Source organism: Spea bombifrons, chromosome 5 (genome assembly GCF_027358695.1).
Source record: "Spea bombifrons isolate aSpeBom1 chromosome 5, aSpeBom1.2.pri, whole genome shotgun sequence".
Classification (NCBI taxonomy): Eukaryota; Metazoa; Chordata; class Amphibia; order Anura; family Pelobatidae; genus Spea; species Spea bombifrons.
This window is the reverse complement of record NC_071091.1, coordinates 51,330,754-51,357,146: the sequence shown is the minus strand read 5'-3', so window position 1 is coordinate 51,357,146 and position 26,393 is coordinate 51,330,754. Positions and strand designations below refer to the sequence as shown.

The following is a 26,393-nucleotide window of genomic DNA, read 5'->3' as shown; positions in this document are numbered from 1 at the left end:
GTGCCATTAATACAGGTAACGAGTGGAGGACAGAGGAGACTCTTAAAGAAGATGTTACAGGTCTGTGAGAGCCAGATATCTTGCTTGTTTGTAGGTGACCAAATACTTATTTTACCGAGGAATTTACCAATTAATTCATTAGAAATCCTACAATGTGATTTCCTGTATTCTTTCCCCCCTTCTGTCTCTCATAGTTGAAGTGTACCTATGGTGAAAATTACAGGCCTCTCTCATCTTTTTAAGTGGGAGAACTTTCACAATTGGTGGCTGACTAAATACTTTTTTGCCCCACTGTGTGTGTGTGTGTGTGTGTGTGTGTGTGTGTGTGTATATAAGTATACACACACCAATCAGCCATAACGTTATGAACATCTGCCTAATATTTTGTAAGTCTCCCTTTTCCACCTTGGGATGTTGAGGCATGGACTCCACTAGACCGCTGACGGTGTTCTGTGATATCTGACACCAAATTATTAGCAGCAAATTCTTTAAGTCCTGTACGTTGTGAGGTAGGACCTCCAACAACTGGACTTGTTTGTCCAGCACAGATGCTGGATTGGATTGAGATCTGAGGAATTTGGAGGACAAATTTACTTGAACTTGTTCCTCAAACCATTCCTGAACCGTTTTTTTTCAGCAATTTGAGCTACAGTAGCTTGTCAATTGAATTTGAGCACACAGGCCAGCCTTGGCCTCACGCGTGCATCAATGAGCCTTGGCCACCCATGACCCTGTCAACGGTTAACCACTTCTTCCTTGGACCACTTTTGGTACTGACCACTGCAGACCAGGAACAACCTGCAAGAGCTGCAGTTTTGGAGATGCTTTGTCCCAGTCGTCAAGTCGTCACAATTCAGCCCTCATCAAAGTCGCACAGATCCTTACGCTTGCCCATTTTTCCTGCTTCTAACATACCAACTTTGAGGATGAAATGTTCACTTGCTGCCTAATACATCCCACCCACTGACAGGTGCCATGATAAGATTATCCGTGTTATTCACTTCACCTGTCAGTGGTCATAATGTTATGGCTGATCGCTGTATAAAGTTGTGCTACTGATTGGCTTCTTCTTCTCAAAATTTTGTGCTGAAAGATTGTCTAGAATCACTGGTATTTGTTGTCTCAAACCTGATAAGATATGACAGTGTAAGAAGGGTGCCCAAACCTGACTGGGGTGACTTTTTTCACCTCTATTCTTAACCCCTTAATGACCTTTGCCGGTTCAGGACGGTTCGTCAAAAAATTAAATAAGCTTAGAAAGTGATCAACGATCACTTTCTTCGCTTAAACGGCGTTACTGTAATGCCTCGATGTCGAGGCATTCAGCAAGGCCGAGATCGGCATCAGGGGCCATGTCTGTCCCCTCCCCGGGGCGTCAACAGCCGCCATACATTGTATGGCGGCGGACGCCCGTTTTAAAAGCGTTTAAATGGTGTCGCTGGAATGCCTCGATCAGGAGGCATCCAGCGACACCAAACACTTACCTCTGGATGGGCTGTGACCGCTCACAGCCGCAGCTAACGGTGTTCTTCGCCATCAGCAAGATGGCGGCCGCCCTGTAAAAAAAAACAATCAAGTTTTAAAAGTTCGCTAGAAGGTCTCCAGACCCTCTAGAGAACTCTGGCTCCACTTGCAGGTTGAATACAGGTACTGCATTCAACCATGCAAGTCAATGGAGCCCAGCTTTCTAATCACAATGTGATTAGTAAAATATTCAAAAAATAAAAAAATGGAAAAGAAAAGGTGCTAACATTTAAAAATAATAATGCAATGATGTTACTAGATGAACCATCCAGTACCAGCAAAATGTGTAAAAAAAAAAATATAAAAAAAGTATTAAAAAAATAAAATAAAAATAAAGTTTATTATTTTGAGCAAGTGCTAAAATTTCTCTAAAATCTCAACAAAGAGTTAAAATAAAAGCACTTCAAATACCCAAGGGGTGTCTAATATAAAAAAAAATGGCTGATGGGGTAAATTGGAGTGGCCGAGCTCAAAGATAGGGCATAGGTACAGACTTTCTAAAATGGAGAAAAAAAAGCGCACTTCCCAAATGTGGCATTTTAAATCTCAAACAACGACAAACGACATGCATGTCGGGTATCACTGCACTCAGGAGATGTTCCTGAACACACATTGGGGTGTTGTTTGACAGTGACCTATACCAGAACCTGTATATCTATAACTAAAGTACAATTTGTGTGAAAAAAATTACTATTACAAAGTTTGACAAAGTGTAGTTGTATAATTGGTGCATGGAAAGGGTTAAAATAACCGCATTTGGAATACCCTGGGGTGTCTAGTTTTCAAAAATATATGGTTTGAATGGGTTAAATTGAGTTAACCGGCTTCAAAGATGTTCCAAAGAGGAGATGGAGGCAGACTGACCAGATTTGTTAAAAAAGATTTGGAAATCATAAAACGCTGCTTGTACTTATTGCCCTATAACTTGCAAAAAAACATAAAAACATTGGGTATTTCTAAACTCAGGACAAGTAGTAGAATCTATTTAGCTAGTTTTTTTACTTGCTTTTTTAGGTGAGTAAAAGATTTTTCAAATAAAAGTCATAAAATGTGTTTTTTTCAAATTTTCACAATGTTTTTTTTATTTTTTTTTTATAGTAAATAAGATGATACGATCAAAATAATGGTATCTGAAGAAAGCCCATATTGTCCTGAAAAAAAAACAATATATAACTTATGTGGGTACACTAAATGGGTGAGGAGAAAATTACAGCTGAACACAAGTACCGCAAAAGCGTCAAAACAGCCTCGGTCCCACAGGGTACAAAACGAAAAATGAGCCCGGTCCTTAAGGGGTTAAAGGACTGGGACTTGTGGAAAACTGACAACTCCCCTCAAAAAGACTCCGAATTTCATTTAGTTTCACTCCTGAATGATTCTCAAGTAGTTATTTTGTTTCTGAGGCAATGAATAATTATGTTGTACAAAATTAATGTGTTACATATTTGTTTGATTTGCTTTCTTCAAAAATAGGTAATGAGATCGGACCAAAGAAAAAGTTAGAAAATGCAAATTGTTTAAAAAGTTATAAAGCAGGCAAGAAACCACCAATGGCTAATACTACATGCCAAAAATCAATGGCTACTTCAACTAAACCTACAAAAGGTAAATACTGCAGAAGCCCAACTAAAATTCCCATTAGGCGTGGTACTTATGTTTTGAATAGATTAATAGCTTGACTTAAGATGTAGCTGTATCCACTTCATACTAATCATCTTTTGATAAAATATCCTAAATTTTAGGAAATGTAACTGGCAAAGAAGATGAGCCACCAAAAAAGAAACAAAGGACAGATCTGAACAGTGATACAGTTGGAAAATGTGATTTAGAGAAAGATGTATTCACAACGACTTCTATATGTGATGCAATTATATCCACTTCTGGTAAACTTACTAAAAGTATTTATTGCAGTACTGTATTTTTTTTTAATGTTTATCCTGTTCTTTTTCCTGTTATACCCCCCACCCCAAAAAAAGCATACAAAATTGTTCCTATCTTTACAAGTGTGACAAGCTCAAACTCAGTACTCTGTTCAGTCTGTCCCAAGCACATAAATATATAATGAACATTATAATACTATGATGCTGTTCATTGAACTTGGTAGTGTTGAATTTATTATTGGAGAATAAAGGAAACAGCTCCAGGTAGCTAGGGACTAATAATATACTTAAATTTACTCGCAGACAGCCAACATCAAAGCAGAATGGGAAAAAAACACTCAAGCACAAGTCCTATTGCTGCTTGCTCCATGTCCTCCTCGGTGTCATCAAGGTCTGCTGCAGGTAAATGCCACAAAACTGCATACTTTGTTGTTAGAACATTTTTAAGTGTCATGTTTTAGCTGTTCAACACCTGTTTGCCTATAATGGTTAGTAGTTTTCATTATATGTAAAAGGCAGATATATAAGTAAAATCTAATATTGCAGAAGTCCCAAGGCTTCATTCTGTGCATCAAAGGTGTTTTTTTAATTTATTTTAAATTTATTGGTTGATGCACAAAATGAGGCACATAAGCCACAAAAATCTAACTTAATTGAAATGCTTGGTAATGTTATTGTGCAAGAAATTATGATACTAGCAAATGAAACACTCAAATCTTTCACTAAACAAAATGCGCATCCACCCTATAAGAAGAAAACAACTGTGCATGATGAACGTTTTTCTCTGGAGCAAAGGTTAAATAAGCATTTCAAGATGCGTTCTTGATAAAGCAAGATGAAACCATTGAGCTGACCCATATCTCACTGGGTAGTGTATAAACCAGGACTTTGACCTTGGGAAACTGGAGACTCTGCATTGGGCATGTACAGTACAAGTTGTCTAATTACTCCAAGAATATTACAATTTTTTTTTTAATTGTAGATAATAGTGTTTTCTATTTTTTTTCATAATTGGATTCCTGTTCAACAGATCAATGAAAACATTTTCTTCTTTATTTTTAGAGACAAGAAATACTAAAGAAAAATGTTACCAGAAAGAAAGCGACCGGTAAAGGATATTTCACATCAAACCTCTGATAATGCAGAGGCAGTTATGGGGCGGTTATATATAGATTGGTGTTGGACATTCTATCAAGACTCCATTCTCTCTCTATATATGATAGAATATTTGTGATGTTAAAGTCCATTTAACCATTTGATTAAAGTTGATCTTTATTGATAATGGCACAGCAGTTGTTGAAATGAATAATTATCTCAAATTACTGAAACAGCAGCGATTGTTAAAAATTAGTATGTAGTATATGGAGCAACCTTTCAAATGTTTCTAATATGTGGAATATTTTAACAGTATAAGCAAACCTATGGAAAAAACATTTCCATGTTATGAATTTCATTTGGTGAGAAGGCTTCGTGTATCTCAAAATATCCAACCTCACTTTTACTCCTATTTGAACCTTTGATCATGCAATCACAAGTATTGAATAAACCATATGAACAATGTACAGAATGTGCACTACATAAAGTGTACTGCTTTACATACAACATTTAAAAACTGCAGGAGGAGTTCTAGAAAGCTCCATGGGAAGCATGCGACAGTGTGGGGCAAGTTTGAATCTGATGCAGTGTAACCCAAGATCATTTTAATAGGATAATTCTGTTTCAGTATTGGTTCTGGGCCCATGTATACTGTGCGTATTTTTTCATTTCCACAGGGGGAAAGCAACTAATTGTGAATCTGAACAAAGAAATCATGGGGTAAGACACAGTATATTTTTAGAATACTGAATTTTAATTTAAACCAATATTTCATAAAATAGTGTAAATCAATGCAGATTCTCCATTCAGTTTAATCACATATTGATTAAATGTTTGTGTTAGAGTACTGTAATTGAAGAACAGGTTATTGCACATGAAAATGTTTGTGTTGTCCACTCAGGTTGACTAGCCTCTCGCTGTTCCCAATAATACTTCCCAATAATCCCTGTTTTTGTGGGATAGTCCCGCTGTCCCGGGTAACTGCCCACAGCACTGCTTTTGCAGGCAGCGAGGAGAATGTGTTGGTTGAGGACATCCTTTGAGCCACTGGCTGGGCCAGGGAGGTGACAAAGCAATGGAGCTCTGTGTTCTTTTGCCGCAAAGATCTTTGCAGCTTCCACATGCTCCCTCGCAAGTAAGGCGGCCGGTGGCCACTCTCCATCCCCTATTTGGACATCTGACATGTTAGAGTGTGTTCTGATGAGATGAGTCTTTGGCATGATAATCAATCTTACTAAGCATCTAACGATATCCATTGTATTGTAAATGCTTGCTGGAGTTAATTCTTTAGTTATTGGAGACTGAGACCCCTACCTTTCCTCCTCCTCCTGGCTGCTTAAACTAGCATTAGTATGTAAACTTTTCTTGCACATGCTTAGTAGAACTAACATTGAAGTCACTGAAACAGCATTTAATTAAATGTATGCTAGCAAAAAAAATTGGCAACTAATCACGTGTTCCTTCCTGACTACTGCTACTCCCCATGAGTCCTCCTTTGCATGTGCAAGATGAAACTCCAGAAAATAAAGTATGGCTGCACCTCTTTGCAAGCTGTTAACTGTATTCGGTTTTTGGTTTAATAAGACAAGAAGTTGCATGCTGCTTGTAACCTGTGTAGAATTGGGTATAGTAGGGTTTAGTGTATCCACATAATTTTAATAGTGTTTTATTATTAAAGAATAATGAGGTTGACATGCCAGTAAAATAAAATGTAGCAGACTCATAGAATTACTTTGTAAGTTCTTAACAATTTACTTAGTGACCAGGCAGCTATCATATGCATTAACGTAGGAGTTATCCTGTCGGTTGAACGTTAGATACCAGTGACCAAAAACTTGAGACCAGTGACGTACCGAGTATGCCATGAGAAAGTATCCTTAGAGGACCATGGACGTACCTGGTACGTCATCTCAAAAAATTCACTCCCGTGACGCAATGCAGGTCGGGATAACTGGGAGGGACGAATGTGTTGTACTCCTCAGCGACCTGAGCGATTGGCCTACAGACAATCACCCGTGTTTTGGGACATGTGATCGCTGTTAAAGCAACTAACATGCATTGATTTGTAAAAGAACAGACACAATGTTTATAAATGTGTGTTTCTACACCCTGCCTCTCTCCTCATCACCCATGATAGTTAATAAATTAAAAATCCCTTTTATTTCCCCTCCCTCAAAAAAGGAACATTAATTGGCTGTTATGGAGTGGGTTGTATAGTGCATTAGGGCTGAAACAACTAATCGATAAAATCGATAATTAAAATCGTTGACAACAATTTTCATTATCGATTAGTTGAATCGATTTTTATCGATTATAAAAGAGGTTTTTGTCAGAGCAAATGCTCTGAAAAACTCCTCTCCTTATATAATCCGACCTCAAACAGAGATCGGATTATAACACTAGAATCCAGATCCCCCGCAACGCTGCAGGGGACCTGGATTCCCCTCACTGTCGGCCGGTCTCTCACTTCCGTCTCTCTCCCCCCTCCCATACACCCCTCTGACTCCTCCCCCCTCCCATACACTGCTCTGCCTCTCTCCTGACTCCCTGGTGTTTTGTGAACCTCCATTGCTGACAGGCACTTTCACTGCAGCTTCATAGAAGCCTCAGCGTAAGTGAAGGGCAGTAACGGAGGCTGTCTGTGCACATCGTGCAGACCCCCACCGGCTGACAGAGAATCGAGGTCTCCTGCAGAGGATCATCCTCTCTGTCAGCTGGTGGTGGTCTGCATCACACAGACAGCCTCAGTTACTCACCTTCACTTACGCTGTGACTTCTATGAAGCTGCAGTGAAAGTGCCTGTCAGCAACGGAGGTTCACAAAACACCAGGGAGTCGGGAGAGAGGCAGAGTGGTGTATGGGAGCCACCCTCCCATAAACCACTCTGGCTCCTCCCCCTCCCATATGCCGGACGACGAAAGAAGACACAGGAAGAAGACTGAAGAACAAGAAGATGCAGTATTAGAAGGGGAGGTGTGGGACAGGAGACTTGGACATGGAAGCGGTTGGCAGAGAAGGTGGGGTGACTTTGGAACCTTGTTATACTCAAGGAAGAAACTTTAGCGTTGCAGGAAGAGAAGCTAAAATGTTTTATTCTAGTGAGATTGAGTTTTAGAAATTGTACAGAAATCCATACGACAATCCAAAGTACAAAATTAGTTTGCCAAGGAATGTAGTGTAAAGTGACAACAGAAGATGTCCTAGAGCTGAGCCTTGGGCTACAACAACTTGGGGTGGGGGGTAAGTTGACTTGTTACTGTAAATGAAGATACTGAAGGTGCAATCGGGTAGGATTGAAACCCAGAAGGAACAATGTCACCTAGATTATGAAGGGTTTTAACTGGAGACTTGGACAGCAGTTCTAGCTTTTTCTTCCACAACATAAACGCTGACGTTGCCAGGTAATCCACATGATGCGGCAGGTACTCGCAGGGTCTGTAGAGACCAAGGTCAGGTCTTCAGCCACAGTCGTAGAGCTGCAGACATCGATCAGGGTGCTCCACATAGGGACTGACCGTTGTAGAAGGGAACCCTCTTCTGCACAGGGGAACCCCTTGATAGCTGTGCTGGGGAGCCCTATCGGCAATTTTAAAAATCCCCTAAGCCTTCCCCAGTTACCTAAAATAGAAATATACATAAAAATAAACTTTGGCTACCTCTTAATAAAATAGTAATATGGGCTAAATTAAATTTGTTGGGGCACTATACTAGGAGGATCCTGCTGTACAAAGTTTTTTTTTTTTCTGCAGTTGCCTAGTTTCTGGGCAAGAAAAGAAGCATGCAATGTTTGTCCAAAAATACAAGAAAATAAGTTATCACAAACTTTGAAAGAGGTTGAAGATAAAATTGCTTCTTGAAAAGTGTCAAAATTACTCTAGTAAAATACCCAGGGCTGTCTTCTTTTCAGAAATGTATTCATTTATGTAGGGTGATTTTGATATATGTGTTCTAATTTTAAGAACATGCTCAATTTAAGAGAAAAGGTTTGGAAAATGTGATGTGCAACTTGTAATATTTGGCCTGTATTGTACAAAATAAATGAAAATCTAGGGAAGTTTCCAAATCAGGACAATTTAATATACGTTTTCCCATTGGCTCTATATATGAAAAAAATGTTGCCTTATGAATAGGGCTGCAACCACTAATCGATAATGAAAATCGTTGCCAACGAATTTCATTATCGATTAGTTGAATCGATTTTTATCAATTATAAAAAATACCTCTGAAAAATACCCTTCATTTTATAATCCGTTTCAGTGTGACTCACAGAAGCAGTCACTTACCAGTCCCCCCCTGCAGTCACTGCCGATTGGCCCGCCCATTTCCTTCTTCCAGCCCCCCCTGCAGTCACTGCCAATTGGCTGCAAGGAGGGACAGGGAGAAAGAAAGGGGCGGGGCCAATTGGCAGTGACTGCAGGGAGGGACACATGGCTCAAGAACTTATCTGAGTATAAAATTAATATTTGGGCTGCTGAAAGTTAGGGGCAGTTATAGTTAATGGGGTGTTTAGGGTTAATTTAGGGGCAGTTATGGTTAATGGGATGTTTAGGGTTAATTTAGGGGCAGTTATGGTTAATGAGGTCTTCTCTTCAGGATTAATTTAATGCTGAGAACTGAGGGTTAATTTAATAAGGTTAACTTAAGGTGCAGTTAGAGGTAAAGGGGGGCAAACTGAGGGGAATCTAAATCCTGGGGGCAGTGAAGATTAACCCCTTAAGGACCAGGCTGTGTTTTACCTTTTGTACCATTGGGACCGAGGCTGTTTTAACACTTTTGCGGTGTTCGTGTTTAGATGTAATTTTCTCTTCACTCATTTAGTGAACCCACACAAATTACACAATTATTCTAGACTCGATGACCGAATAATTGGAATTTTAATAAAGACAGGAGGCGAATATTTGCTTGACTTTCTTTACTGTCACCTTAGCAACAAAGTAAAAATAGAACATTGGTAACCAATCATAAAAAAGTCCAACAGTATAAACTTGGATGCAGCCCCTCCTACTTCCTCTTTCTGCAATCTGCGAACCATGGAACGGAAGACGAAACAATTAAGAACCATCTGAAGAAACTTGATCGGAGCATCAAATTGAAGCCCTGGACATCAGGTAAAACTGGAACCAGGAGATCCCACACAAAGGTTTAGACTGAAAAAGAAGAGAGACACGTGACAGCATCTGAATGCTATAAGCATAAAATAATCAATACACCAAGAAAAATAAAATATATATGTATATATATAGATATAGCGAAAGTATAAACATTTCACCAATAGGCAATAATACAGGCAAAATATATATAAGAACACTAAAGAAAAAAGGGTGGGAGGGAGGGAAATATTCGCCTCCTGTCTTTATTAAAATTCCAATTATTCGGTCATCGAGTCTAGAATAATTGTGTAATTTTATTGCAAGACAGGAGGCTCATATTTGCTTTTTTAACGTCGGGCCAATAAAGGCAATACAGCCGAAGATAAGGGCCGAAAATAAAAGGACCGAAAAGTGGATGCGCGTGACCAATCAGCTGTGTGGAGAATGTCGGAGAGAGAAGCTCCAGCGAAGAAAGCACCCGAGGCCGCTGCACCTCGGACAGAATGAGCCCCAAAATGAAGATCAATACCCGCTAGCGTGAGAAGCCAACGAATCCATCTCGCCAAAGTAGGAGAAGAAACCGGAAGAAAAGGATTAGAATAAGAAATTAAAAGTTGAGAAGCTGAAACTGGACGCAGAGGACGAGTAACAGCAAGGTAAGTCTGAAGACATCTAGCGATACAAAGTTTGGGATCCTCGGAGAGGTAAGGATAAGAAATAGAAGTCGAAGAAGTTTTCGTACGTCTACGAATAGAAAAAATGACTCCTTCAGGAGAAAAGGAAATTGCTCCAACCTCCAAAGCCCTAACATCTGACACACGACGAAAAGAGAGTAAACAAAGTAACAAGGTTAGTTTTGCCGATAATTGACGTAAAGTCAAAGAATCATTATCGGGCCATTGACGCAAAAAATCAAGGAGAATGGAAACATCCCAGAAGGAATCGTATTTAGCAGTCGGAGGTCGTCGTAAACGAATACCTCTGAGAAGACGACAAACTAAAGGATCCTTTCCAATGGGACCTTCCTTGGATCCGACATGACCACTGGAAATGGCCGAACGGGACAAATTAATAGAACTATAAGATTTACCAGAAGAAAACATGTCTGCCAAAAAATTTAATATGAAAGCTACAGGGGCAGAATGGGGATCAGTCTGTCGTCCCACACACCAAGCAGACCAGGACTTCCATGCGGCTCTATAAGCCTGGTGTGTACCCGGAGCCCAAGAGTCTCTGAGCAAGTCTCTAGCGTCCTGCGATAATCCCTGGACAGGGTGAAATCCCCGGAAATCGTCCAAGCAACCAAGGAGAGACGGCCTTCGATAATCAGAGGATGGGATTGACCTTCTGGTCCCCTGAGAAGAGATGGGAAAAGAGGGAGAGCTAGAGGATCCTGGATCGACATTTCCAGAAGAGCTGGAAACCAAGGCTGGGAGCGCCACAATGGAGTCACTAGGACGAGAGATATTCGCGTCCTGAGGAGGTGTTGGATGACTCTGGGAATGAGAGAAAAAGGAGGGAAAGCATAAGCTCCCGATGGTGGCCAAATTTGTAAGAAAGCATCCGTAGCTAGAGCCTCCGGATCTGGAAGCCAACTGAAAAAATTTGGAGTCTGATGGTTTATGCGGGATGCAAATAGATCCAGAGTAAGAGGACCTCTGAGGGAATCGAGGGAACGAAAGACACTTCTGTGGAGCATCCAATCGCTGGCATCTCGCCAATTCCTGGAAAACCAATCTGCGGTTTGGTTCTCCACTCCCGGAACATATTCTGCCAACAGGGATATGTTTCTTTCGAAACAAAATTGATAAATTTGTTTCGTAATCTCCGTCAGACCTTTGGAACGAGTTCCTCCCAAACGATTTATGTAGCGGACTGCTGAAAAATTGTCCATACGTAAGAGAAGACAGCAGTCCGAGCGGTCTTTTGCCAGACTGCGAATGGCGAAGGATCCTGCGATCAGTTCTAGATGATTTATGTGTAAAGTACTCTCCTCTCGAGACCATCGACCTCCCGTGGCCTCCGTGAATGATCTCGCTCCCCAACCTAGCATGCTGGCGTCGGATTCTAGAACGAAATCCGGTTGAGCGCCGAAAATCGCCCGGCCGTTCCAGGCTTGCATGTGGAACAGCCACCACTGGAGTTCTTGACGTACCTCTGTAGTGAGATGAACCGGTTGGTCGTAAGATGGTATCCGTCTGAGGTAGGATGCTTTCAGTCGTTGGAGCGCTCTGTAGTACAAAGGACCTGGGAAGATCGCTTGGATCGAAGAAGAGAGGAGGCCCACCATACGAGAAAGTCTCCGTAAGGGGCAAAAATCGATGCGCAAAAGAGCGCAAATCTCCTTCTTGATGTTGGCGATCTTGGATGTTGGAAGGCAAAGAAGAGCGGACACGGAATCGATGTCGAATCCCAGGAAACAAATTTTTTGAGTCAGAATCAACTCTGATTTCTGCATGTTGACCAGGAAACCCAAGAGATGAAAAGTCTCTATGACAAATGAGGTTTGGGATTGGAGAAGTCCTGGATGTTGGGAAAACAGGAGGATATCGTCTAAATAGATTATGGACCTTATGCCCCTGGATCTGAAGAAAGCCATTACTGGCTTGAGGAGCTTGGTAAAGCACCAAGGGGCTGAACTGAGGCCGAAAGGAAGGCAATTGAATTGCCATAATTGATGATTCCAATGGAACTGAAGGAATTGGCGGTGATGAGGATGAATGGGGACCGACAGATATGCGTCCTTCAGATCGAGACGAGTGAACCAGTCGTCTTTTTTCATGAGGTCTCTCAATAGATGAATGCCCTCCATCTTGAAATGATGGTAGGCCACGAACTTGTTGAGAGCCCGTAAGTTGATAACCGGGCGGAAATCGCCTGTGCGTTTCTTGACCAGAAAAATTGAGCTGACAAAAACGGGAGGACCGAAGACTCGTTCTATGGCCCCTTTGTCTAGCAGCAACGATAACTCGTTGTCTATGAGGTCGGAAGCAGAAGTGGGTCTGAAAACCGGAGCAGGAGGCTGATCTTTTAGGGGAGGAGAAACAAAATCTATTAGATAACCCCTTACCGTATGAAGAACCCAAGGATCCGATGTGATCTCCTGCCAATAATGGTAGGAACGGGATATTCTGCCTGCTACCTGTGGGAGAGAAGCATGATGATGAGACACAGTACTTACCGGAATTGAAGCGGCCTCTGGAAGATGGTGTAGAACCTCTCCCTCTGTAGCCACCACGGGTGTAGGAAGCACGTGGACGGTATGATCCTCTGTAGAAAGAGGTATTTTGTTGCTGGAAATTCCTGGAGCCTGTGGGCGTGAAGCGGCTGGAGACACGGCCCCTCTGTCGTCCAGCCCTGGCGGAAAAACGGGTGTCTGGGTTGAAGACCTTGCGCATGGAAGACTTGGCTTTTGTCCATGATGTCATGACAGAAACATATCTGTTTAATTCTTTCACGAAAGTATCGCCAAATAAGAGTCCATTGGCAGAAGAGCCCAACTCTTTGGAGCCCAGTTCCGCTAGGCGAGGATCCATTCTGAGCAGTGCCGCCTTTCTTCGTTCAGTGGAAATAGCCACATTTGCATTGCCTAGCAGGCAAACGACCCTGAGGGCCCAATCTCTGATAAGTCGAGGATCTAGGATAGAATCTTGAAGAAGGGCACGGTCCGCCAAAGATAAAATTTGAGTAATGGGACCCACTATATCCAACAGTTTATCCTGCGTGGATTTCAGGCCTTGTTCCAGTCCTTTACGTGGGTCACGACCCCTCTGGGAGAGGAGAGAAACCACATTCTGGTCAAATTCAGGAGTGACCGTTACTTTTCCCGGAATGATCGGGCGAGGACATTCTGCTCTTAATTTGTTACGCACCTCCTTATCTAATGGTTTGCGTAGCCATCGTTGTAGGTATAAACTCAGGTGTTCTGGAGGTGCCCATTCTGTAGCCTTAGGATGGCGCATGTTGGATGGCTCAAATAAAAGAACCCCTGCAGGGTCATGCACTGGAGTATCAGCAGAAGCGGTTTGGCATAATAAAGACGTCTCATTAGTAGACTTCTGCTGGGGCTCACCCACGGTCGACTCACGTATATATTGTGAGTGACGATCTCTGGACGTAGCCAGAAAATCTGAGTGCTGCGAGTCATCCGAAGATGTCGCTTTCCATTCATCGAGGAGTTGAAGAACACCCCCGGAATTAACGTCCTCGAGCTCTAATGATTGAGATCTGTCCTGAAGCAACTTGGGGCGTTTTGCAGGACCTTTGCCTTTGCCGGCAGTTATACTATTCCCTTTCCAGGGACGTTTTGATGTATGGGATACTTCAGATTTTTCTGAATCACCATCAGATATTTCCTGCGGTAGAGAGGGATCTAGTGGAGCAGGAGCAGGAACAGTATGTGCCATTTTAGCCATGATAGACTCCATGGAGGAAGAGAACTTAGCTTCCAACCAGGATAAAATAAAGTCCTGAGAAGGACTAGGATCCTCAGACATTTTTTATGATAAATAAAAAAGGAGCACAGAACTACAAAATAAAAAGTGGCAATAAGTAAATATAATGCTGTGATGCAGCAATGAAAGGGTTACAGGATGAGTCCATATATTAGGGGATACACTGCAGTAGATCCAGGCACAGAAAACAATGGCTCACCGTAGTAAATATAGATGTCTTTAAAAGTAGCGTTTTTTTTTTTGTTTTTGTTTTTTTTTTGTTTTTTTTTTGTAGGTGGTAGCCTCAAGGCAATGTCCGGAGGGTAAATAACTCCTCCGGTAACTGAAACGAGGAGCAGGAGCTTAATACGAGCACTGAACACGAGTTAGAAGAACCTGCTTGTTAGAAGACTAAATCACAACTGTGCGGCAACGTAGCCGAGTATCGGAGAAAAAAACAAAATGGCGCCCGAAGTCTCGCGAGAACGAGATGAAGAAGATGGCGGCCGCAATAAGAAAGACGGCAAAACGGAATAACGGAAGAAAAAAGGTAAAGACGCAGACGCACAAGGAAAAAACACAATGCAGAGGAGCCAGGGCAAGCTCCCAGCTAAGTAAAAAGGTAAATAAGAACCGGAGAGGGGCAAATAAGAAAATGAAAAAACGAAGGAGAATAACGGAAATATTCAAATATAAGTACCTCACGAAATATGAGAAAATGGGTACAAAAAGACCAAACACAATAATATATACAGACAAAAAACTATATATACCAATCAGAGTGCAATAAACACGGAATATATATAATTATGCAATATATCTGCATAACACAGAAATTACAATGTAATAGGGCTGACCTGACTTCATGGTGAGCAGCAAAGAAAGAGGAAGTAGGAGGGGCTGCATCCAAGTTTATACTGTTGGACTTTTTTATGATTGGTTACCAATGTTCTATTTTTACTTTGCTGCTAAGGTGACAGTAAAGAAAGTCAAGCAAATATGAGCCTCCTGTCTTGCAATAAAATTATATGTTGTTTTTTTCAGGACAAGAAGGGCTTTCTTCAGATACCATTGTTTTAATCATATTATCTAATTTCCCATAAAAAAATAATAAAATATGATGAAAAATGTAAAAAAAACCCACATTTTCTGACTTTTACCCCAAAAATCTTTTACTCATCCAAAAAAGCTAATGAAAAAACCTACTAAATATATTCTACTATTTGTCCTGAGTTTAGAAATACCCAATGTTTTTATGTTTTTTTTGCTTTTTTCTGCACGTTATGGAGCATTAAGTACAGGTAGCGTTTGGCTATTTCAAAACCATTTTTTCCAAGCCTGGTAATTCTTCCCCCCATGTGCCATTTCGGGTATCTTTGAAGCCGGCCAATGCAATTTACCCCATCAAATCATATATTTTTGAAAACTAGACACCCCAAGGTATTTCAAATGCTAGTATTTTAACCCTTTCCATGCATGAGATTCTACCACCAGCCTTTGCCACACTTTGTGTTAGTATTTTTTTGGTATTTTTTTTTACACAAATTGTACTTTGGGTATACATTTATAGCTCCAGGTATACGTCACTATCAAACAACACCCTAATATGTGTTCAATAACATCTCTCGAGTACAGTGATACCACCCATGCATGGGTTTGACTGCTGTTTGGGGTTAAAAGGCCACATTTGGGAAGTGCGCTTTTTTCCCCCTATTTTGGTCAGTCTGTGCCTATGCCCTATCTTTGAGCCTGGCCACTACAATTTACCTCATAAAACCATATATTTTTGAAAACTAGACACCCCAAGGTACTTAAAATGGTAGTATTTAACCCTTTCCATGCATCAGAATCTACCACCAGCCTTTGCCACACTTTGTGGTAGTATTTTTTTTGTATTTTTTTCACACAAATTGTACTTTGGGTATAAATTTATAGCTCCAGGTATACGTCACTATCAAACAACACCCTAATATGTGTTCAGGAACATCTCCCGAGTTCAGTCATACCCCACATGTATGGGTTTGTCTGGTGTTTGAGGTTAAAATGCCACATTTTGGAAGTGCGCTTTTTTTTCCCCCATTTCGGTCAGTCTGTGCCTATGCCCTATCTTTGAGCCCGGCCACTCTGTTTTGGATGCTTTCCAATAAAGCCTTTCTTCAATTGTTGAACTGCTCCAAATTATGTGAATATAAATGTACGTGCACGGAGAGAAAAATAAGACACACGACACACTCTGGGTCAGGTCCAAAATCACTCTGCTTTATTTTGTTTATATTATAGATTATATAGGGACGTCAAAAAGGGACGTCAGGTTACGTAAAGCTTATTAATTGGTTAATCCTGAAACTATGCGGAAATAGGCAGAAAGGCAGAAAACCGTTAGAAACAAATATTAGATACTTTCCTGCAACAAGATATAGCCAGAATGGCGCTTGCGGTTAGTAAAATATAGATAACTGAATACACTGCTACTTGCGTCTCTCACGTATCTGCGTGAGGTGTAACCCTTTATTGGTCGAGGCCAGCTTATATTCATTAAAGCAATAAACATTTCTTGCTGATATATATAATGGTTCCATAACAGTCCCCCCTTGAATATACGATGGCCGACTGTCCCTAATCCTGACAGATCCTACCGGACATGATCCCGCATCCTCTTCACCTGCAGTGGCGACAAATTATCCCTATTGGATAAAATCCCGGTTTCAGGTCTTGGACATGTCCCTCGGATCTATATGTCCCTACACGGGGCGGGGATTACTGTCAGGGGGAACTATCGAACTAGATGGTGTTTCATAAGAAGATGCAAAGCTTGGCATCGTGTCATCGTACATAAGCATTAACGGGATAGTCTCGCCTACTGCAAACATTTTATCGCATAGGCGTTGAAGACAAGGGACTACACAGAATAGCATAAAAGCAACAATAATCACAATAATCAGTAAAATTATTCCCAGCTGGACCAGAGCTTGTTTCCATTCTTTGAGCCAGCCAAACCATTCGGCCCATGGATGATCGATTCCGGAGTTGCGCTTTAATTCGTCTCCTAGAGAATTTAACTTTTTAATAGCCATGGTCACTTTTCCGTCGGGGCCTGTATTATCTGGGATGAAAGTACAACAAGTTTCTCTAATTATTCGACAGACCCCGCCTCTTTCTGCCAGAATCATATCTAATGCCATACGATTCTGAAAAGTCATCTGGGTTGCAGCCTCCAATTGATCCGAAAGTCCTTGGAGTGCATCTCGGGTATAGTTGACAAATCTCTGCTAGATATAGTTAATCCAGTCAACATTTTTATTTATTGTAACAATGGGAAAAATGGATTCGAAACCAGCGGCTACTTGATCTCGGGCTTTATACTCATCTGGGACCCCCCTAGGAACTCCTATTGCATCTATATACACATGGGGGTCGAAACTTCCTTCGGGGGCTTTTGAGACACTGCGTTTTTTACGGAACAGGGTAGACTGGGCCTCAACAGCTTCTGGCTCTTCCGACATTATAAATAACGGCATTATAACTTTGGTCAGTGCGCATTTATTAGTCCAACTACCTTCTAATCTGGTGCGCAATTTCATATCTCCACATAGCCAATAGATGTCTCCCAGAGAATATACTTGATTCTGTGTGGGGGGACCGGTCAAATTGCTGTATTCAGCACAATTACCATTAGAGAATTTACCAAGAAATTTGCCTGTTCCTTTGGTGTTTGAAATACAAATATAAGTGCCAGAATATATAGTAATTCCTCCGTTGAGCTTGGGAGCCTCGATTAGTAGAGGATATTCTCTTTTCCATTTCTCACATTCGGTGAATTTGTTACTGGTATTGGTATAAAGACTCAACAGACATAGTAGTGACTGATAGGGCAACTGTAGGGGTACTGTACCCAGATGTGGACGGGCTTTACCACACACATAGCAATTGGACTTATTGTGCTTAATAGCAGAATATTGCATCCACTCGAGCCATAGATTAATATCATTATATCCAGTTTCTATGGCTAAAGTATCATCATAAGTGGGATTCGCTATAGCTATCATACTTTGAATGGCGCGCAGAACAGCATATGGAATTTCCGGTGGTTTCGAAACTGGTTGGTTTGATGGTTTACCTTGTGGCTCTTCCCATTCTAAACTATTGTACATATCTTTAAGATAGAAGGGGGCCTTGCCGCTCATGAAACCATATATTTTCGAGCATCAGTTGGCCGGGGATTCTCTATAGTAAGGGTGTATCGTTGGTTATCACCAGTTCCGGTGGATATGAGAGTCATTCGTGAGAGCAATGATTTACCATATTGATCTTTAAGGGCTAGGGCTTCAGGGGGCTTATATCCCCATTTGGTTCCTGAATTAGTTATAACAGAGCCCCAATACCTGCAGTCGTCCCCCCATTGCCCTCCAACATAGCATATATACCCAACACATTCTCCTATTTGAACATCACAATACCCGGGGTCAAAATTGTCGGTGGTCATCACCCCGGTATATACATTGGTGTAGCGTTTAGAAACACAATCTATAATGTGACAAAATTGGAATGAGTATGTGGCTACTGTTGTGCTACTGGAGTTGTACCAAAAAATGGGAGGACCTGCTTGTTTTGCATCTCTTGTAATGGCTACCCGACCCCCCTGGTGACTGATAGCTTGGGCTGGTTTTCCCCATGTATATTGGAAAATAAATAATAATAATAGTGGGATGCCCACTCTTTTGCAAAGGATATGCATTCTAGGAGTCATTGATTGGAGGATCGTATCCTTTGACTCTCTTGCAATGCGATGCGTGTATCCACGTGGGTTTCCCTTCAACTTTTATTGAGGTAGGAGTCGTTAGTAGCACTTGAAAAGGGCCCTCGAATCTCGGTTCCAAAGTAGATCGGACGTGTTTCTTCACGACCACCCACTCCAGGCAATAGAGAGTGAGTACCTTCGAGGATATTGGGATCTGGAATAGAAGAGAAAACTTGGGTATATATATTAGATAATTGAGTAGTCAAAGCAATAACATATTTTGCCATTGTTTCATAATTCATTTGCAACTGTTGTGGGAAGTATTGTCCTAACCTAGGGCTACTTCCAAAAAGTATTTCGTGTGGGGTCAGTTTGTGTGACGCCTTTGGCGTATGTCTGATAGCAAAAAATACGATGGGTAGGCACTGTACCCAATTTAGACCAGTCTCTTGTGTCATTTTCAATATCTTTGATTTGATTATGCCATTTAATCTTTCCACTTTCCCGTTACTCTGCGGTCTGTAGGGAGTATGGAAAACAAGATGTGAACCTATGATTTTCCACACTTCTTGAGTGACGTTTGCCGTAAATGCAGGTTTCTGATCACTTTCTATGACTTCTGGGACGCCGAACCGGCAAATGAGTTCCTGAATAAGCTTCTTTGCGGTAGTGGGTGCGGTTTGGTTTCGTACTGGATAGGTTTTTGGCCATCCGGAAAACACATCTACCACTACCAGTACATACTGAAATGTCTGACACATCGGCATTTGAATATGGTCAATTTGAATCCGTTGGAAAGGGTATTGAGCATTCGGTAAACATTTGGATGGTGTAGGTTCTGTCCTTCCGGTATTGCACTGAGCACAGATTAAACATGATTCGGTGGTTCGTGCTAGCATTGGGGTGATTCCTGGTGCGATCCAGATTTTGTCGATAATCTCCTTCATAATGGTTTTAGACTGATGCGTCGGTCCATGAGCTAGTGATGCGACTAAAGGATATAAAGTCCGGGGTAAACAAAGATATTGGCCTCTGGCCCAGGCTCCCCGCTCATCCTCGGATGCTCCTTCTTGTATCCATTGATTTTGTTCCTTGGTTGAAGCTTGTTGTTGTAATTGAATTAAAATATCCCAGTCTAATTCCATTGGTGCTTTCTTGGTCACCGTCATTAAAGGGACCACTGAGTCTTCATCGAGAGAGAGCTGCTTGCTTGGCTGCACTATCTGCTAAGGCAGTACAGTCGTGTCAGTCGTAACCGCCATTCCCGTATGGAAATGACCCTTGTCATCGGCATATCTGGAGCCGTCCACAAATAGGGTCCATTCTGGGTTTGAGAGTGGGGTATCCTGTATATTCGGAGGCGAACCGACTTCCGCTTGCATCATGGTCAGACAATCATGTGGATCGTCCTCGGGTGGTACATCTGGAAAATCGACATTTGATGACTGTGTATGCCACAATAGCTGTTCCTGAAGATCTTCTTCTGTGGCTAGATCAATAAAATCCGTAGACGGAATATCAGTATACTCCCCCCTTGGAAGTGGAAGGAGGGCAGCCGGATTGAGAACATTGCATCGTTGAATAGTAACATTGTCGGGCAACAACAGACTCCCTTGGAGACGAAGATGACGCTGAGCAGTGAGATGTCTGGGTTGAGTCTGTTGTAAAATAGCTGAGATGTCATGTGGAGCTAGAATTGTCAAGGGATGTCCGAGGACAATATCTGAAGTGACGTCCAGAAGACAGCTGGCAGCGTGAATAGCCCTTACACAGGAAGGTGTCGCGCGAGCAACTGGGTCCAATCGTTTGGAGTAGAATCCGAGGGGACGATGTCGACCACCGTGCATCTGAGTGAGAACACCTGTGGCATGGCCTTGCCGTTCCATAACATAGAGACGGAACGGCAGAGAATAGTTCGGAATTCCTAAAGCTGGAGATGAGGCAATCATTTGTTGTAGAGCGTCGAATGAGTCCAGTGCCTCTGGTGTTAAATAAAAAATTGCTGGTAGTTCTCGAGGTATACAGTCATAGAGTGGTTGCATTAGCACAGAAGCGTCGGGAATCCAGGGACGACAGTATGAAATGAGACCCAGAAAGGTCTGTAGCTGATGTGGAGTTTCTGGCGGAGCCAACTCCAGGATGGCCTTTTTTCGTGCCATTGTAAGGTGTTTACGGCCTTTGGTAATACAGTGTTCCAGAAAAATCACTTTTTGAAGGCATAACTGTAGTTTCGATTTGGAGACCTTACAGCCAGCTGTAGCTAGAAAATAGAGTAGGTCCAGGGTAGTTTCTTGACACGTGGATGGGTCTGGAGCACAAAGAAGTAGGTCATCCACATATTGCAGGAGCTCAACTTCCGGGTGAGCGTCTTGCTATGAAGAAAGCACAGAAGACATAGCTTTGCTGAAACTGGACGGGCTGTTTTGAGCTCCTTGTGGCATCACCGTCCAGGTGTATTGCCGACCAGCATGTGTGAATGCAAAAAGATATTGACACGAAGGGTGTAATGGAATGGAGAAAAAGGCATTAGCAAGATCAATTACAGTGAACCAGGATGCCGTAGATGGAATACTGGATAGAAGAGTATGTGGATTTGGCACAATAGGGGTATCCAGAACCGTGGCTTCGTTGACAGCGCGTAAATCTTGTACCATCCTGTACACTGGAGGTTGGCCTTTTATCTGCTTCTTTTTGACTGGATACAGCGGAGTATTGCAAGAAGAAGTAGTAGGTATTATTGCACCGGATTCTAGGAGTGCAGCTACTTGAATAGATATTGCATCTAGTTGGGCCACTGATAAAAGATATTGGGCCTTGTATGGAAGAACATTAGGATCCTTAAGCACAACTTGTACCGGTGGGACATTGAGACGTCCAATGTCCATAGGTCCAGAGGCCCATAGGGTAGCTGGAAGATGGTCTAGCATGGTATTCAAAGAATTAAATAGATTATCCCAGGTTTCGGCACCAGGATCATGTACTACTGCCATAAGCATACAGGTTTCTTCAGGGGCAAGAGCAGTGTTGAGAGTGACAGTTCCTTTGTCAGTGAAGGTAATATTGGCTTGGATTTTGCTGAGAAAATCCGCTCCTAGAAGATTGAAAGGGCAAGTGGCACTGACCACAAATTGAGCTAGAGTAGATGAAGGCAGATGTATTGAAGAGCTTGTGACGGGTAAGGGGCGTGTGAGTGGGTTGTGTTGAACCACGCCTTCTAACCCACTACAGGGGAGTTGTATATCAGATAGCCAGGATGGTAATGCATCCGTCTCACAAAGCACGCTACGAGCAGCGCCAGTGTCAACAAGAAATGAGCAAGGTTTTCCGGCTACATCAAGAGTGATCTTAGGGGAAGGGCCGGAAGGAGGGGCGGAGACGGCCATGCAAATAGAGTCCCCCTCCTCCATTTGCTCGCCTATTTCCTATGGCTGAGGAGGAGGAGGTGGAGGAAGAGTGTTCTGGTTCTGGTTTTGGTTCTGGGCTTGATAAGCGGCCCACAGATGGCGACTACGGCATACTCTTTTAAGATGACCGACTTTTCCGCATCCAAAACATTTACGAGGTTGTCGCTGTCTGTCCGTGGCTTCATTAGTGGCGTCGGCTCCGGTCATTACCGCCATGATGGCGGACTTTTTCTTGCTGTTTCCTGCCTCCAATCCTTTAGCAACCTGTATAAGGACTTCAAGATCCATTGACCTCCATTCCGGGCGGCAGGTAGTGAGTACTTTGTTGAGATCAGAATGGAGGCCGTCTACAAAGGCACGACCCAACATACGAATATGTGCCACTTCTTGGAGTGAGAATCCTAGATCACGAAAATATCGTTTGATTCTGTAGGCATATTTCTCCACTGACTCTCCTTTTTCTTGAGTTATATCCTGTAGAGATACTGTTTGTTCGGACAATCTGTCCTTCGCCCAGATTTCCAATTGCTTGATAAACTGTTGACCTGATTCAGTGGATCTGGGATCGCAAAATAGATAAGATGGGTCTCGTATAATTTGGTTGAGAATAAGATCTGCGTAGTCTCCTGCTTTGGCTTGGACAATACTAACAAGGTCAGACCAGGTACATCCATAGGTAGTCCAGGCCTGTGAAACTTTTCGATAAAATGGCATTGGATATGTATCAGGTTCAGGGAGATCTTTGACGATTGTATACAGTTGTTGCGGATTGAATGCTACATACTTGGAACGCGGCTCCGTGGAAGCGAGACCATCTCGTGGAGTAGCATTTTCAGTGGCGAGTCGGGTGGCTTGTACTATAGCTGCAGACATAATTTCAGCGAATTGAGAAAAAAACGGATTATTGGGATTTGTATTCCCCATGGATGGTGGCTGAGGGGCTGACGTACTTGAGGGCTGTTCGGTATCAGATTGTCGAGTATATCTTATACGGCGATGGCCTATAGGAGAACGTACAAAAGGTAAGCTCTGGTAAATACTTTGGGATTCCTCCCCCTCCTCTGAGCCCTCTTCTTCTGATAGACTGTCATGAGTACCTATTTCTTCATCAGTGAAAATAGGTTGGTGCTTAGGCCTAGCTCCCATCTCCTCAGCATGGAGAACAGGTGGGTCAAAACCCACCAAGGGGGACTGTGTGTGTTTGGGCTTAGTTCTTCTTTGGGGTTTAGTTATTGGTTTCGGTCTAGGTAACCTTTTTCCCTTTTTAAGTATCATACTGCTGTCGGCATCGGATTGGGTTGGGGCAGCTGTTGCGCCCTCGGTCGTATTTATTTCCTCCCCTTCTGGACTGTCGCCTGGGCCCATCATCATTAACGGGACAGTAGTGCTGGGTGTAGGTACCGGGGGTGTAACTACGGGAGGAGTGGGTGGAAATAGTACTGTTTGAGGTTTTTCTAGTGTTTTGCCTTCCTCAGCCTGGTGTTGGGCCGGAAGCATAACAGCACTAGTAGATATATTTTCCTTCTTTGTTTCCTCACCGCTTGCCATTATCATGATTGGGACCATATGTTTGGGTGCTGTAATCTGGGTAGGTAATACAAATGTGCCATCCGGATTAACTACTGGGTACAATGACACTGTGGGAATAGACATAGAAGATAACGGAGCTGGAGGTAGGCCAGAATTTTGGGCGTTGTCAGTTAACAAAGATGGCCTCGATGCCTGTACCGGATTTAACATAGAAGGCGGGGCAGGCAATTGGTGGGGATTTTCCACTGAAGACAGTTGGTGAAGTGCGTCACAAGATGGCACTGGTGTCTATGTCAGACACGACACAGTAGCCGGAGTAGACGGGGGGCGGGGGGCCTCACAGTACAGACAAGAGCGACGGCTTCCTGACGTCATTGCATTACAGGCTGGGCAGCTCCACCCCTTGTCCGACGACTCGGCGCCATTATAGAGCTGTGGCGTATAAAACATTGGAATTTTACACAGATATCTTGAGTGCTTTTCATCATACATTTCTTCGCCATCTAACGATTTAAATTCTTTGCTACAATCTAGCCAGATTTTAACAGTATCTTTCAATCCGTCGTCGTCTAATTTCCCCACGTTGGGCGCCAACTGTTTTTTCATTTAGGAGGTTTTGCCAGGTGCAAATTGATAAGGTTCCTCCTCTGGGTACTTTATATCGTTTTTCCAACTTAGATAATTGCTTAATGTATCTTTTCCCTCGTCTGTCAGCAACTAATTGGGAGGGAGTACAGAACCCACTTGGAACACTGTTATCGTTCCCCATTCCGCAGCGGTATCGTAACCTTGTCCGCAACCGTCCGAAACCTTCTGATACGAGCGAGGCACACACACACTGTAGTAATATTATGCACTGGGGACAGGCGACTGGACTGTCCAAAATAGTGTTAGTCTTACGGCACCGTCTGGGATCAGAGCAACTGGGTTGATCAGGTGTAGACTTGAAACACTTTACCGATTTCTACAGTGTGCTAGGGACAGACGACTAGGCTGTCCAAATTAGTGTTAGTCTTACAGCACCGTCTGGGGATCAGAGCAACTGGGTTGATCCGGTGTAGACTTGAAACACTTTCCGAAACCTTTCCGAAACAGTGTGCTCGCCAGCAAAAGGGAGGCACCACAGTTCAACAAGTGATTATACAATAGATTTACATGGGGTTCTTTTATTGCCTCTCGAGGGTGCGTCAACCACCTGAGTTCCCTCCTCCGAATACACACGTGAGTAACGAGAGACACACAAGGTAGATAAGAAACGATCTTACCTTGTAACTGGGCTGCAGTCCCAGGGTCTAATCGTCAGCTCACGGCGTGAACTCTCCCCGGGAGGGACCTCCGACAGGTACGGCTTCCTCGAGCCCCACGTTGGGCGCCAACTGTTTTGGATGCTTTCCAATAAAGCCTTTCTTCAATTGTTGAACTGCTCCAAATTATGTGAATATAAATGTACGTGCACGGAGAGAAAAATAAGACACGACACACTCTGGGTCAGGTCCAAAATCACTCTGCTTTATTTTGTTTATATTATAGATTATATAGGGACGTCAAAAAGGGACGTCAGGTTACGTAAAGCTTATTAATTGGTTAATCCTGAAACTATGCGGAAATAGGCAGAAAGGCAGAAAACCGTTAGAAACAAATATTAGATACTTTCCTGCAACAAGATATAGCCAGAATGGCGCTTGCGGTTAGTAAAATATAGATAACTGAATACACTGCTACTTGCGTCTCTCACGTATCTGCGTGAGGTGTAACCCTTTATTGGTCGAGGCCAGCTTATATTCATTAAAGCAATAAACATTTCTTGCTGATATATATAATGGTTCCATAACAACTCCAATTTACTCCATCAAACCATTCATTTTTTTAAATTAGACACCCCTTGGGTATTTGAAATGCTTTTATTTAAATTTTTCCACGTCAGGATTTTTGGGAAGATACAGCGCTAATTTTAGCACTTGCTCATAATAATAAACTTTATTTTTTTATTTTATTTATTTTACTCTTTTTGGACTTTTTTTTTTATATTTTGCTGGAACTGGATAGTTCCTCTAAAGCATAATAATTTTTAAATGTTACCATGTTTTTTTTAAGCTTTTTCTTTTTTTCCTTTTTTTTTTAAATTTTTTTATTTATTTTTTAAATATTTTACTAATCACATAGTGATTAGAAAGCTGGGCTCCATTGACTTGTATGGTTGAATGCAGTACCTGTATTCAACCTGCAAGTGGAGCCAGAGTTCTCTAGAGGGTCTGGAGACCATCTAGCCAACTTTTAAAACTTTATTATTTTTTTTCCCGGGCCGCCGCCATCTTGCAGATGGTGAAGACTGCGTGCAGCTGCGGCTGTGACCGCTCTCCGGAGCGGTCACAGTCCATCAAGAGGTAAGTGTTTGGTGTCGCTGGATGCCTCCTGATCGAGGCATTCCAGCGACACCATTGAAGTTTAGGAGATGATCGTTGATCGCCTCCTAAACGCTTTTAAAACGGGCGTCCGCCGCCATACAATGTATGGCGGCTGTTGACGCCCCGGGGAGGGGCCAGACATGGCCCATCATGCCGATCTCGGTGTTGCTGAATGCCTCGACATCGAGGCATTACAGCAACACCGTTTAAGCTTAGAAAGTGATCGTTGATCACTTTCTAAGCTTGTTTAAGTCTGATGACGTGTCAGGTACGTCATAGGTCGTTAAGTGACCG

The 26,393-nt window shown here is 42.5% G+C and overlaps 1 protein-coding gene across 1 annotated transcript in view; it reads left to right on the top strand.

The window, feature by feature from the left end:
- The window catches only part of LOC128497658 (uncharacterized), a 62,285-nt gene that overhangs the window by 28,887 nt on the left and 7,005 nt on the right, over window positions 1-26,393 (top strand). Inside the window, exons 8-11 of the mRNA XM_053467822.1 lie at window positions 2,998-3,129; window positions 3,267-3,422; window positions 4,467-4,512; window positions 5,177-5,219. Of these exons, the coding sequence (XP_053323797.1) occupies window positions 2,998-3,129; window positions 3,267-3,422; window positions 4,467-4,512; window positions 5,177-5,219 (377 nt within the window). The remainder of the gene's footprint in view (window positions 1-2,997; window positions 3,130-3,266; window positions 3,423-4,466; window positions 4,513-5,176; window positions 5,220-26,393) is intronic.